The following is a 15,459-nucleotide window of genomic DNA, read 5'->3' on the forward strand; positions in this document are numbered from 1 at the left end:
CCACGGTGTCAGGAGTTTTCAAGGGGCCCTTGCTAAGGGCCAACTCCCCATGCCTCTCTGTCTTTTCTCTTTTGTCATCTTTCTGTCTCTCTGTTCTCTGTCTTTCTGGTCTCTCTCTCTCTCTCTCTCATAATATAATATATATATATATATATCATATATAAATAATCTGTGTTTGCCCACTCATCATTCTATGCATGTGATGGTGGGGATTTATTTGGTTGTAGGATTTTTTCCTTTCAAATTAAGACTCATCTCAAAAGATACTCTAAACAACGAGGACAGTTTTTACAGCAAGATACTGTCGACTGTGAATTCTTAAGTACTTTCATACAAAATCTTAACCTTGACCCATTCATACATCTGTTGTGTCCCATGTAGACTCAAGGAGAGGCAACTTGCCTATTAAAAATGCTTGTGGCTCAAAACCAGCTGTGAGTTCTCAGTGATCACCTCCGAGGGGTATTACCGACCAGCTGCGGTTCGGTCTCAGGTGATCACCTCCAGGCGGTGCATACCGACCAGCTCCCGTAACGCGACTAATTTAAGAGAATACAGTTTGATTGTTCGAAGAAATCTAAAAGTTCTCTCTTTTGATTACAAAAAATGCTCCAACCCACAGCGTTCTGTATATCAAGGCCAACCTTTTTTTTTCATTTATGGGGGGACTGTTTTGTATCTGAAAGTAAAAACCACTGTTGGTCATTGGCGGACTTGCTGCCAGTGTAAGGCTTTGAGTATCTCTTGAAAAAATGATCAACGGTGTGTCCTACAAAGTGGTATTGCTCTGGCGACTAAAAAGTGCCAGTCAAGAATGCAACCCAGGTAGGAGTGCTGATCTAGGATCAGATCCCCCCTTATATTCATGGTATCTGAAAGAGCAACAAACTGATCCCAGATCCTACTCTGAAGACTCTTTGTGAAATAATATTACAACTCATATTATGGTCCAGGACACAGGGAGACCCAGTGTTAAACTGAGACAGACTGTTAGGAACCAAACCGTTTGCCCTTGTTAATGTAATGTACCAGCCTGTACCCCTGTCCAGCCAGCATGTCAACTATGTCCAGTCTCCAGAGCACTTGGAGCAGATAACCTGCAGCACTGGGTAAAAACGCTTGGACACATCTGTGGCGTGACCATTAAAACTTTTCCACTGCCCTGCCGCAGCTTTACAGCTTTGAGATCAGTAGATGATTAACGGACCATGGCCCCAGACCCTTGCTTACAGCATCGGCCCCCACATGGTTATCTTCCATCATGTTATACCGAGCGCTTCCCTGTTTCCCTATCTCCATGATCTCCCTATCTCCAAGCAGCTATGCCCTGTAGTTTTCCATCACGCATGGAGGGAAATGAAAGAAGGCATCATCTGCTACAGTACACACAGAAACCTCACTCCAACTGATAAAAAAAAATACATCCTGTGTATCCTCATCCAATAATAAAATCGAGTATTTAAACTGCATCTGAGGATTGAACGCAGCATCACGTTTATGCTTGCCGTTTTGACTGAGAAATGTTAAGTTACTGTGTTCTGCGTTGTTGAGACGTGATCTGTCTCTCCTCCCTGTGTCCACAGCCCAGTCCTTCATGAAGAGTGTCCTGAGGCCTATCTTTTCCAGGCCTTTTTTCCAGGGGGGGGGGGGTCCCTTTTTGAATTTCCCCCCCCCCCCCCCCCACCATGGTGTCACCAGCTGAGACTTATCTCTACAATGGAGCCATGAAACAACATCTCGATCGCTGTTCCGACAGAGAGACTTGAGCACAGTCTGTTGCAGTCGTTGGCGTGCGTACTCTTTGAAATTGTGAGTGTAATCTTGGCGGCAATAACATGTCTCTGTCTCTCTGCCGTTCACAGTGAGTGTGTACACCTCCATTTTTCGGAGTGCTGCAGCTGCTGTGTCTGATGACCGCCCGGATCGGGTACATATGGACTGAAACTCAAAGATGGCGAGGATGAGAACGCAAGCGGCAAAAGGTGAGTTTCGCACGCCGAACCGCCCCAGCTCCACGCACACCTCACCATGGCCCACACACACTCCAAAGAGCATCCCTGCCTCCCAATACCCCCTAGCATCCACAAGAGTCATCTACAAGATGTATATCTGTATAACCAGGAGAGTCATGTGTGTAACATGTGATGTCCCCTCTGATAGAGATTCTACCCAGCCAAGCGTCGGGACAGACAGATCCAGAAATATACCAACGCCACACGGGCCTTCATCTTCACCAACTGCTACTGATAGGCTTTGGTCACCTGCCTCGTCCCAGCCTCCCTCTCCAGGTAAGTCTCGTCCTCTGTTTCCTCTCCTCCGTCTCTCTCTCTCTCTCCTCTTCGGGCGTGGAGAAGCACACATTTCACTGCGTGTTTTCCAGTGTTTTGTAAACCGCTCCTAGACCAAAGGAAGATCTTGGTGCAGAGAAAGAAAGAGGGAGAGTACTCACATGTTATTGCAGCTGATATTTAATGCAACAGTGTCCCCTGGGACAGAAGGCCATTACAAGTTATGCAAGTTATTTCCAACCCAGTCTGGGAAATTCTGTCAGCATATTTATTAAACATGGACTCCATTTTAGGATGGAGGAAGGCACATGCATGCCCTGGCTGTAGATTCTAGAACACATCATGTTGAACTATTTCTTTTCTTCTCTGTCCTCAGATCTATCGTTTATTCTGCACACCATTGTGAGAGATTCATCCATCTGCGAGTTGGAGGGTTAGCTGTCTGTGTAAGTGTCCGGAGTGTGTGTGTGCGTAGCGTGCTGTGCCAGTCCCTCCACACAAGCCCTCAGCTGTTGTCCTCCTTAGGTACCCGTCGTCTCAGTTTGGCAGTCTGACAGGCATGCAGTCCCTCATCAGCGCCCTGTTTGCCGCTGCAGCAGCCCCTTCATGGCCAGATGGGCCCCCTAAGGGAGACCCCCTATGGGTAAGAGAGCAACGACCTTTCACCTTTCCAGGCTTACAAAACACAGCAACCTATTGCTCACCAAATGCTGAAGACCCAAGTAACTATGTGCTATGAGCATAATGCTGCAAAGGCTACTGTATACGATGATGTGTAGCAGCCACCTTGTTCTAAAGTAATCTGCCCAGTACATGTCATAGCAACATGCGTGCCCGATGTGAAAACAGCAGAGGTTCCTCCTTCTTTACTTGATGATGTCACTTCCTGTGTTGGTTGTGCGGCAGTCAACGTGGCCTGCTGGGGCTGACGGTGCTGGGCTTCTGCCTGCCTCTCTACCTGCTCCGCTACAGCTCGCCAGCTCCAACGCCAGAAGCAGGAGCGCGAGGAGGACCCCAAGATCTACGTCCAGATCAACAACGGCAGCAAGCACCGAGGCCTTCGTCTAAGAGACAGACTGACGACGGGATTATTTCAACAAGAGAAGGAGGAACGGAGAGAGTGAGGAGGGAGAGGTCACAGTGTGACTGAACATGATGAATCGCAATCTCACCCACCAACTCCGGTCCCTCTAACCGTCTGCACTTGCACTCAGACGATATCTCTCTCCACCCACACACACACACACACACACACACACACACACACACACACACACACACACACACACACACACACACACACACACCACACTCAAACCTAACAATTCCCACAAACTCAGAGAAACACTAGATAAACACAACACACTTTACACTCCCAACACATCATTACTACATACACTGTGAAAGACACGCAACACACACACACTTGTGGAAACCTCTCAACACACACAACACGGTTCCTTTATCCGGACACACCACAAATCGGACATTGTATCTTCTACACAACTGGAATGAGAGAAAGGACAGCCGTTCTGTTGTACTGAGGAAAGGACAACGCGAGCTGTGACAGAGAAAGGAGAAAGAGAGAGGATCTCCACGCGTTCCCTCCCTTCCAGTCTCCTCTTTGTTCAGTCTCTTTTTTTTTTATTTCATTTTTTGTCAAGATGCCATGCTCACCCTCCCTGTCAGTGCAAAAAGAGGACACTGTTCTCCGTGTCGCCCGCAAAAAACAGAGAGAAGCAAGCGTTCAACGCCATGTCAAAGCCTCCAGTGCTGGATGTGGTGACTTGAACCAGATAAGATACTCTCCTCACAATTATAATACCCAACCACCAGTGTTTTTACATGTGTTTCAATGATGCCAGTAAACGACATCGCCTCACTTTCTAATTCTGATCCAAGTTAGTCTCAACTACTGCCTGGGGTCTCTACTTCACACCCTGAGAACTGGTTTAGGATGATTATGGAGCGTTGTTGGACGTGTTGACGTTATTGGCGATAGGTCTGTATGTTCTCCTGTGGTCTTTACATCACATGCTCTCTATCGTCCAAGTGTTTGAGACTGGAGTAAAGCGAAACAGTTGTATAGAGTTCAGTACTCTCAAATGGTGCTAAGAGTTCATACCGCCATAACGTTCCCATTGGTTCTGTAACGTTGCCCGTAATGTTGGGATAGTTCATTGTAAATGAATGGTAAGAATGGAACCTCATGCAACTTCAGAAGCTAGTCGAGTAACCTTCTCACTAGCGAGTGTCCTTCCAGTGTCTCAAGAACAAACCTTGTGACTCGTCTTCTAGTTTTGTTGTGAAGAAACAGAGGTGGAGGTTGACAGAGAGACTGTCGTTTCAAACTCTTTCAACAGCTCTAGGGAGACAGAAAGCAAAGGCATGTTCTCCCTCAGTGTGAAGATCAAGTTCAGCTGGCTGGGCTTTGACCATAAGATCACTGGAAAGCAGTTCTACCGCCAGGTGACCACGGTGGGGAGACGACTCAGCGTGGGGAACAGCATGAAGCAAAACCCCAKGGAGCTGGCCCAACAGGAGGGCAACAAGCTGTGTCTCTCCACCGTTGACCTGGAGGTCCAGTGCAAGTCCCAGGAGGAATGTAAGTGTCTGGCCAGGCCACATCTGTTCATCCCAGACCGTAGAACATGACTCAGCTGTTCATCCCAGACCGTAGAACATGACTCAGCTGTTCATCACAGACCATAGAACATGACTCAGCTCTCTGCTTTTGATGTCTTTCAGATCGAGAGTAGGAAAATAAATAATGCATTTTCTGTGCACACTGTGAGTGTGATGGGGTTCAATGTCTAATTTGCCATAATGGGTTTCAAGCTCTGAACCTCCACAAATCCATACTTCATGAGGCCAAAAGCCAGTTTCCTTGTTACACCATTTTGTATAATTTGGACACAACAAAGGACATGTCTGCCAGAGACCTGTCTGATGTTAAGCTGTCCAACCACTATCCTGCTCCAGCCATGGTGTAGAATTTAGATAGGAGCAGACTGTCAGAGAAAAATAGATCCAACACAACAATACAATGGATCATTGTAGCCCTGCTTTGTGGGTAAACAGAGGTAAACAATCGACCATATGCAAGATCTGGGCCTGTATCTTGTACTGATCTAGGATAAGGTCCCCCCTTTTTCATATAATCATATTTTTAATGATATAAATGGCTAAACTGATCCTAGATACAGGCCTAGATCTAGCATATGGTCGACTGTTCCTCTATGATGTATTGCTATTCCATGAAGCGGATTGCTATTCCATACTCTATAACTCTTTGTAAAGAAGGGCTCTGACTTCATCGGTGCAATGTTGATGTTTCAGAGTGGGCTCGCCCACCAGCCAGTGTTTTGGTCCCAGCCGCCAGCTTGTCTGAGGGAGCGCTGTCATTGGCGCTGAGGTCATCAAGGCCATCCTCTCTCTCCCAAATTAAATCCTGCAAACACACAACTGGCTATGCACTTTGCCTTCACTAACCCAGATCTGTACACTGCAATTAGCCACAAACCTCCAAAACACCCTCAAATCAGCCACGTGACCCCTCCTCACCTCCGCTGTGCTCCCTCCGCACCCCCTCTCTCCCTCGGGCTCGGCCTGAGGGTCACAAACTCTCAGCGGAGTCCCCTGTGGTTCTCTGCAGGCTCTCTTTGGTACCGAACGGACCGTGCAATCGATTCGGACCGCATTCCAAGAAGTGCTGCTCAAGTGGCGGTGGTGGGGCGGGCCAGAGGGGCCAGAGGGCAGGTAGCAGTCAGTAAGGGTTCTGGGGGGGTCATTATACACACAGGATGGATGCCTGCGGTTCTGTAACCCTGCTGGACAAGTTCCATGTATCAGGAGGTTTTCAAGGGGCCCCTCTCCCTTTCTCTCTCTCTCTCTCTCACTGTCTCTCTGTCGCTCTCCCTGTCTGTCTGTCGCTCTCCCTGTCTGTCTGTCTCTGTCTGTCTGTCTGTCTGTCTGTCTGTCTGTCTGTCTGTCTGTCTGTCTGTCTGTCTGTCTGTCTGTGTTTGCCCACTCATCATTCTGATGTATGTGATGGTGGTGATCTATTTGGTTGAAAGGATGGGACTTCTTTTTGTGGATTGTTTCTTATACCAACCAACCCGTTACGAGACTGTTTTGTGTCATGACGACTGTTGATCCTGCTGTGGTCACATACTGTAGTGTGCCAGTCAAGAATGTAGGATCAGCCCCCCCCCCCCCCCCTCTTATTCATTACGATCTGCAAGACCAAACTGATCCCAGATCCTACTCTGAGACACTTTGTGAATAGCACATATTATGGGTCCAGGACACAGGGGAGACCCAGTGTTATAGACAGAGACAGACTGTTAGAACCACCTGCTCTCATGTACCAGCCTCTAAGCCCCTTGTCCAGCCGGTATGTCAACTATGGTCCAGTCTCCAGAGAGATACCTGCAGCACTGGGTAATAAACGCTGGACACATCTGTGGCGTGACCATTAAGACTTTTCCACTGCCCTGCCGCAGCTTTTACAGCTTTGAGATCAGTAGATGATTAACGGACCATGGCCCCAGGCCCCTTTGCTTACAGCGCGGGTCCCCACATGTTACCTTGCCACCCAGGGACCCGTGGACTATTTAGACTTCGAGCTTCCCTATTTCCCTACCTCCATGTTGATTCTGAGGTGAAGTAGCTTGCCCTGGTAGTTTTCCGTCACAGCATGTGGAGCAAATGAAAAGACGGCCCATCCTGTACAGTACACACAGTGAAACATCACTCCAATCTGATGCGAAATATTAGAATCCTGTGTGTCACCCTCCGTGTTCTGTTGCTGTTGTTGATCTGTCTCTCCTCCTGTGTGTCCACAGCCCAGTCCTTCATGAAGAGTGTCCTGAGTCCTATCTTTATGCTCAGCCTGATCACCATGTGTGTCACCCAGCTGAGACTTATCTTCTACATGGGAGCCATGAACAACATCCTGGAGTCGCTGTCCGACAGAGACTTCAGCACAGGTGTGTGTGCGCCTTGAAAATGTGCCTGGAACACGGACATGAAAAGCTATCAATCCTTTGTAGTGTTAATCTAGTAGTTTACTTCACGACTCGTCACATAATTGCTATTTTGTCATTCTTGCAATCTTGTAACCTCCTTTTGTAATCTCGCTCACCCTGGAGTTGTTTCACACTGCCCTTATTTCAGTCTCTGAATTGCTTCGGCTAATTCTTCTTGGTCTGTCTCTCTTCCTCTTCTTCTTCCTGTCACACTGACTTCTTACTGCCTCTGCAGAGGAGAAGATGGAAGCAGGTAAGACTTCAGGCTAGATTAGATGAGCACAGCCCATCTATTCCCCTCTCTGCCTCTGACACTGATTCACTTTGACTCAAGACTCTGGCCTACCTCATGAATCATAACCTAAACTGCAACTCTGTCCATTTTGCTGTGAACACCATGCTATTTTGATGGCGTGTAAGCTTTGGAAGCAGTAGTCCTGGGGAATAACATGTCTCTGTCTCTGCTGCCGTTCACAGTGAGTGTGTACACCTCCATTTTCGGAGTGCTGCAGCTGCTGTGTCTGATGACAGCCCCGGTGATCGGGTACATTATGGACTGGAAGCTCAAAGAGTGCGAGGATGAGAACGCGAAGCCGGGCACAAGGTGAGTTTCGCACGCTCGAACGCGCCCAAGCTCGCACGCACACGCTCACTCATGCACACACACTCCAAAAGAGCATTCCCCTGCCTCCCACATACGCCCCTAGCATCCACAAGACCGTATCCACAAGACTGTAATCTGTATAACCAGAGAGTATAAGTCTGTGTGTAACATGTGATGTCCCCTCTGATAGAGATCTCACCCAGCCCAAGCGTCGGGACAGACAGATCCAGAAGATTACCAACGCCACACGGGCCTTCATCTTCACCAACCTGCTACTGATAGGCTTTGGGGTCACCTGCCTCGTCCCCAGCCTCCCTCTCCAGGTAACTCGTCCCTCTGTTTCCTCTCCTCCGTCTCTCTCTCTCTCTCCTCTAGGTGCGGTGGAGAAGCACACATTTCACTGCGTGTATCCCAGTGTTTTGTAAAGCTCACCTAGACCCAAAGGGAGTGATCTTGGTGCAGAGAAAGAAAGAGGGCGAGTGACTCACATGTTATTGCAGCTGAGTTATTTAATGCAACAGTGTCCCCTGGCGGACAGAAGTGCCATTACAAGTTATGCAAGTTATTTCCAACCCAGTTCTGGGAAGATTTCTGTCCAGTCATTATTTATTAAACATGGACTCCATTTTAGGATGGAGGGAAAGGCAACATGCATGCCCTGGGCCTGTAGATTCTAGAACACATCATGTTGAACTATTTCTCTTTTCTTCTCTGTCCTCAGATTCTATCGTTTATTCTGCACACCATTGTGAGAGGATTCATCCATTCTGCAGTTGGAGGGTTGTATGCTGCTGTGTAAGTGTCTCCGGAGTGTGTGTGTGTGTGTGTGTGTGTGCGTACGTGCGTGCGTGTGCACAGTCCCCTCCACACAAGCGCCTCATGCTGTTTGTCCTCCTTAGGTACCCGTCGTCTCAGTTTGGCAGTCTGACAGGCATGCAGTCCCTCATCAGCGCCCTGTTTGCCCTGCTGCAGCAGCCCCTCTTCATGGCCATGATGGGCCCCCTYAAGGGAGACCCCCTATGGGTAAGAGAGCAACGACCTTTCACCCTTCCCAGGCTTACACAAACTACAGGACACCTATTGCTCACTAATGCTGAAGACCCAAGTACACTCATGTGCTATGAGCATAATGCTGCAAAGGCTACTGTATACGAGTGATGTGTAGCAGCCACCTTGTTCTAAAGTAATCTGCCCAGAGTACATGTCATAGCACACASTGCTGRCCCGATGTGAAAACAYCASAGRCGTTCSCTCCWTTCTTKTSACTGATGATGTCACTTCCTGTGTMTGGTTGTGCGCAGYTCAACGTGGGCCTGCTGGGGCTGACGGTGCTGGGCTTCTGCCTGCCTCTCTACCTGCTCTGCTACAGTCGCCAGCTCCAACGCCAGAAGCAGGAGCGCGAGGAGGACCCCAAGATCTACGTCCAGATCAACAACGGCAGCAKGCKCGAGGCCTTCGTCTAGAGAGACAGACTGACGGACGGGGATTTGTTTCAACAACGAGAAGGAGGAACGGAAAGTGTGAGGAGGGGAGAGGTCACAGGTGTGACTGAACTGTATGATGAATCGCAATCTCACCCACCAACTCCGGTCCCTCTAACCGTCTGCACTTGCACTCAGACGATACTCTCTCACACACACACACACACACACACACACACACACACACACACACACACACACACACACACACACACACACACACACACACACACACACACACTTCAAGTCCCTTACATTCCCCCCCTCACACACAGACACAGACACACATACGAACACATACACACAAGCACTCGACACATACACATATACACACATACAGTATATGATCACAAATCTCAGAGAACTACTATGATAAACACACACACACACACACACTTTTACACTCCCCAACACATCATCGACTATGTACACTGTGAAAGAAACGCAACAACACACGTGTTGTGAAACCTCTTCGACACACACACGCACGGTTCCTTTTCCAGGGACACACCACTAAACGGACATTGTTCATCTTCTCACAACTGGAATGGGAAAGGACAGCCGCTGGTCTGTGTACTGAGGAGAAAGGAGAGAAGAAGAGGAAGGAGGATCTCCACGGCGTTCTCCTCCCTTCCAGTCTCCTCTTTGTTTCAGTTCTCTGTTGTTTTTTTTATTTCATTTTTGTCAACGATGCCATGCTCACTCTCGCCTGCCTGTCAGTGCAAAAAGAGGACACTGGTTCTCCGTGTCGCCCAGCAAAAAGAACCAGAGAGGAAGCAAGCGTTCAACGCCATGTCAAAGTCCTCCAGTGCTGGATGTGGTGACTTGAACCAGATAAGATGACGTGCTCCTCACAATTATAATACCCAACCACCAGTGTTTTTACATGTGTTTTCAATGATGCCAGTAACGACATCGCCTCACTTTCTAATTCTGATCCAAGTTAGTCTCATACTGCCCTGGAGGTCCTCTACTTCACACCCTGAGCATTGGTTTTATGATTAGGATGTTATTGGAGCGTTGTTGGAGCGTTGTTGGAGCGTTATTGGCGATAGGTCTGTATTTGTCTCCGTGGTCGTTACACGTCAATGCCTCTCTATCGTCGCAAGTGGTTTGAACTAGAAGTATAAGCGAAAACAGGTTGTATAGACGTTTCAGTACTCTAAATGGTGCTAAGAGTTCATACCGCCATAACGTTCCCATTAGGTTCTGTAACGTTGCCCGTAATGTTGGGGATAGTTCATTGTAAATGAATTGGTAAGAATGGAACCTCATGCAACCTTCAGAAGCTAGTCGACGTAACCTTCTCACCTAGCGAGTGTTCCTTCCAGTGTCTCGAAGACCAAACCTTGTGACTCAGTCTTCTAGTTTTGTTGTTGAAGACAACAGAGGCATGGAGGGTTAAAGCCACAGAGAAGCTGTCGTTTCAAGACTGTTCCAACAGCTCTAGGGAGACAAGAAAGCAAAAGCTTGTTTTTTTTGTAACATCAGCACTCTAGATAAAAGCCTGCGTCGATAGCTGTGCTTTGAGCCCATTTGAGTAAGTGATTAGGCCAATGGGTTTCCAGTGTGCAGTATGCAGGCCAGCGTTTTACTTCTAGGGAATACTATGTGACTGTGCTAGTGACTGTGCTTCAAACAAAAGCATGGCACAGGTTGAAACAAACCTCTTACCAGTTATAATATGCCACAACAACATAGGGTACAGCACAGCTACACTCATAGAAAAAAGGGTTCCAAAAGGCTTCTTCGGCTGTCCCCATAAGATAACCCTTTTTGGTTCCAGGTAGAACCTTTTTTTGTTCCAGGTAGAACCCTTTTGGACAGCCGAATAACCCTTTTAGGTTCTAGAATGATAATAATCTGTTTTCTAAGAGTGTAGGCTTGGTTATCAAGCTCCAATGCATGGGCCTATATCACTCTCACCGGATACACTGACTGGTCTTGTATTGGCAGTCCTCTTTGTCGTGCAGAATGAATTTCTTATTGACTTGGTGTGTTTTCTTTTTATTGACGATGAACAGATTTTTGTTTGGTGTCAGATCTGTTTTTCAAAAAGTAATAGTTTTATCAACTGTATTTTACCTGCAATATGATACTGACATACCCTTCAAGCTTTTGTTCTGCTTCAAGACAGATGTGATTGAGTACAAATGGCTTGACGAGATAGGGTTTTAGATAGAGAGATGTGTAGTTTAAGGTGAACTGTGGTTGCTATGGGCTTATACCCGGTACTGTTCTACACTACCTGAATTACATTGATGCATTTCAATTCTGATTCGCTGTAGCAATAAGGACTTCTCTGAGTTGCTGAGCAGTCATCTACTTTTTCCGGCAACACATAACCCTATGAACAAACACTGTTGTCCAACCACATACATATATACACACACACACACACACAATGCAAGAATGTGGATTGATATAATGCAATGTTTATTACAAAGGTGCTTCTCAATGACAGGAACATAGACTAGTTCATCTATCTATCAATCTAGCTATGGTCTCACCTACAAAGACTCACTTTGTAGCGACAAATTACTTGAATTATTGAATTCCAACTTGAACCTTGATTCACTTTTCGAATCAGAAAGGGAGACAGAGTGATGCTTGAATATGATATCTGTTTCTAAATCCACATTCTTGCAGCTGTTGTGAACGGTGTGATCGTGGGACCCAGGTGGGCGGGCAGGCAGGTCATGATAGGACTTTATGTTCTTTAATGATCTGTTGCAGTTAACATACACCAGAGAGAGAGAGCGTGACAACTTGATTGATGTAGCTCTACGTCCGCCGATGCAGTATTTAGACTGGACGGGACACCTGCTTTTCCCTCAGTCACTCACAGAAGCACGTCCAAAGACAGCCATGTAACCAGCAGATTGCCTCTCTATGTGCAGATGATTTGAGACGTGGATACGGCAAGTTGGTGCCCCACCCTCTCATCATGACCCGTCACGTTGATCCATCCATGTTCAAACCACTGTCCTGAACTGTTGCACTGACAGACCTGTTTCTCCACTGCAGTCTCACACAAACACAAACCACCCACCCAAGAGACCCTTCACATACTGGCGATGGAACTGAGAGACAATGCTAGAATCCCCAAAAGCTTCATCAATGAAATAAGTGAGAACTGAATGGCACATATGCACCTTAGTCCTCTTATCAGGATCTCAATGCTATTATTCTGAATGGCCTGCACTGAAATATAACATAGACAGTGCACCACTTGCTAGTTCTGCATGTTAGCATAGAATGTATTCCCAGTCGTTTTTTTTTATTCATAGAAGAATGACATTGGAACTGCAAGAATCGGTTATTTTTATATTCAGTCAAAGTTACTTACCTTGGGTGGTCTTCGTCTCTCCTCTTGTATGCCCTGTCCAGTAGGTCCCTGTCCCGCAATGTAGAATGGCTCATTGCTACTGACTGCTCTTTGGGCCTGTCTGTTTGGGTCTCTTGGTTTCAAGGATCTACACACACACACACACACACTGATAGAGAAACAGGTCTAGGCATCCTCAACATCCTTACATTGAACATCACTCTACTTGTCGTTTACATGAATTTATTTTGCGAAAGGAGGAAAGACTTGTGGAGAATTCATGTATAGCCCTGGATAGACTGGTTCTTGTGTCTTGAACATATGACTAGAGATTGCAGGAGGATTCTGATAATGATGCTATACTGTACTCCAGCACAATGAATGTGGGGTTGGGATGATCTTCATTCCCTCAGTATGGGAGAATCAGCACTTTTTACACTGCCATACCTTAAACTGTCATTCTACTCAGAATGCCGTCACCGTAGTTATTTTCTAGACGTGACATACTTTTACTACTATCCCCTTCCCTTGGATGTAAAGTGTGATTGATTGACTGGCTATTCTCTGACGGCGAAAGACGAGCAATGATTTTTGGATAGAAGGTTTTAATGATTGTGTGTCACTTTTAGACACTGAGCGGGAACTTCAGCTGAAACACCAATGCTTTTCCCTGACTTGTACCTTATTTTTTTACTCAAATGTTTATTTTGTTGTTTTACATTCTCCTTTTTGGTGTTTGTTTCAATATGTATTTAATGTCTATATGCTGTATATTGGATCTCATTTTTTGTTGTCTTCTATCACATTATAGCCATTGTTATTGACATTTTGAGTCATTGTCTAAATGAGAAAAAAATCAATATATGAAAAAAATAAACAGAAACAGATTAATTTGTAAAATAAAGTGTCCGTTTTGTAATTATTTGACCTTGTTTGACGTTTTTGCACGTTTCCTCAAAGTGTGGTGGATTGTCGATCACTATTAATGCAAAATGTGTTAAATAACCTATATTATGAATGACATATAAACAGAATAAAACACGGATGGCCTGCAGATGCCACCTCTCCTAAATCCAACCACCCTGGGGGAAATCCCACTTCTCAGGGTTAGGCTATTGTGGATTTCATTTTAGCCACATTTTTGTGGTCAGGATCAAATCAAATCATCAAATCAAATGTTATTGGTCAAATACACATGGTTAGCAGATGTTAATGCAAGTCCAGCGAAATGCTTGTGCTTCTAGTTCCCGACAGTGCAGTAATATCTAACAAGTATTATCTAACAAATTCACAACGACGACCTAATACACACAAATGTAAAGGGGTGAATAAGAATATGTACATATCAATATATGGATGAGCAATGGCCGTGCGGCATAGGCAAGATGCAGTGGATGGTATAGAATATAGTATATACATATGAGATGAGTAATATAGGATATGTAGACATTATTAAAGTGGCGCTATTTAAAGTGACTAGTGATTCCTTTATTAAATCCATTTATTACATTTATTAAAGTGGCCAAAGATTTGAGTCTGTATTTTGGCAGCAGCCACTCTGTTAGTGATGGCTGTTTAACAGTCTGATGGCCTTGAGATAGAAGCTGTTTTTCAGTCTCTCGGTTCCAGCTTTGATGCACCTGTACTGACCTCGCCTTCTGGTTGTTGTCCTTGATGATCTTTTTGGCCTTCCTGTGACATCGGGTGCTGTAGGTGTCCTGGAGGGCAGGTAGTTTGCTCCCGGTGATGCGTTGTGCAGACCTCACTACCCTCTGGAGAGCCTCGCGGTTGTGGGTGGAACAGTTGCCGCAACAGGCGGTGATACAGCCCGACAGGATGCTCTCGATTGTGCATCTGTAAAAGTTTGTGAATCTAGGATGCGTTACATTAATCATGTCTGTAATGGCTGGCAACATTACATTAATCATGTCCGTAAGGGCTGGCAACTTTCCAAAAAGAAAAAGGGCCTTTACTGATAAAGGTGTTTCATTATAAAGTAATGCTGCTGAATCTCCACCAGAGGACAGGATATTACAGTTTAATACTACACCCGATCTCAGTTGCCAAATTCAAAGGATTTAGTCGTGGGTGCAGTTAACACACCTACTAAGAGAGTTGGAGTGAGAACGGGATGTTTCTGGTGCAGAACACTTGAAGTGATACCTAAAACAAGAACAACGCGATCCCCAAAAAACATTTAGGCATTTTTGATAATTGCTTGATCCCTGGGGGTTAATTGCTGTGGGGTAATTCAAGTAAACATTAACATTCACGTGAAAAGCATAATTCTGTAACAATGCATGTTTTCAACTCTCATGACGGTAATGGGAGTGTTTTACACAAGTACAGCAGTGAAGACTGGTGGGAGGAGCTATAGGAAGACAGGCTCATTGGAATTGTTGAAAAATTATAAATGGAATGGAGTCAAATGTGGTTTCCATATGTTTGATGTGTTTAATTCCATTCCAGTCATTACAATGAGCCCGTCCTCCTATAGCTCCTCCCACCAGCCCCCTCTGACTTACAGCGAGATGAAGTTAGCATAGGTGGTCGACAATAGTAGCATCCACAGTTTCATGTTTCTCCTGACCTGACCTTGATAGTGGAATGAGGTAGGTCTGGAATGGATGGATTCTTTGTGTTGCTCTAGTCTTGCTCAAGCTTATTGAAGGCTGAGCCACCAGTTTGACTTGCTGAGGTTGCTACTAACCTGTTCCAACAGACCAAC

At 46.0% G+C, this 15,459-nt stretch overlaps 1 protein-coding gene across 1 annotated transcript in view; it reads left to right on the forward strand.

Annotated features, from left to right (window-relative positions):
* Positions 1 to 12,931, forward strand: part of slc43a2b (solute carrier family 43 member 2b) — a 32,451-nt gene extending 19,520 nt beyond the window's left edge. The window contains exons 9-14 of the mRNA XM_070434023.1: positions 7,136 to 7,279; positions 7,796 to 7,922; positions 8,113 to 8,245; positions 8,644 to 8,717; positions 8,822 to 8,945; positions 9,224 to 12,931. Of these exons, the coding sequence (XP_070290124.1) occupies positions 7,136 to 7,279; positions 7,796 to 7,922; positions 8,113 to 8,245; positions 8,644 to 8,717; positions 8,822 to 8,945; positions 9,224 to 9,385 (764 nt within the window). The 3' untranslated portion in view covers positions 9,386 to 12,931. The remainder of the gene's footprint in view (positions 1 to 7,135; positions 7,280 to 7,795; positions 7,923 to 8,112; positions 8,246 to 8,643; positions 8,718 to 8,821; positions 8,946 to 9,223) is intronic.
* Positions 12,932 to 15,459: the final 2,528 nt, after the last annotated feature.

Source organism: Salvelinus sp. IW2-2015, linkage group LG22 (assembly GCF_002910315.2).
Source record: "Salvelinus sp. IW2-2015 linkage group LG22, ASM291031v2, whole genome shotgun sequence".
NCBI lineage: Eukaryota > Metazoa > Chordata > Actinopteri > Salmoniformes > Salmonidae > Salvelinus > Salvelinus sp. IW2-2015.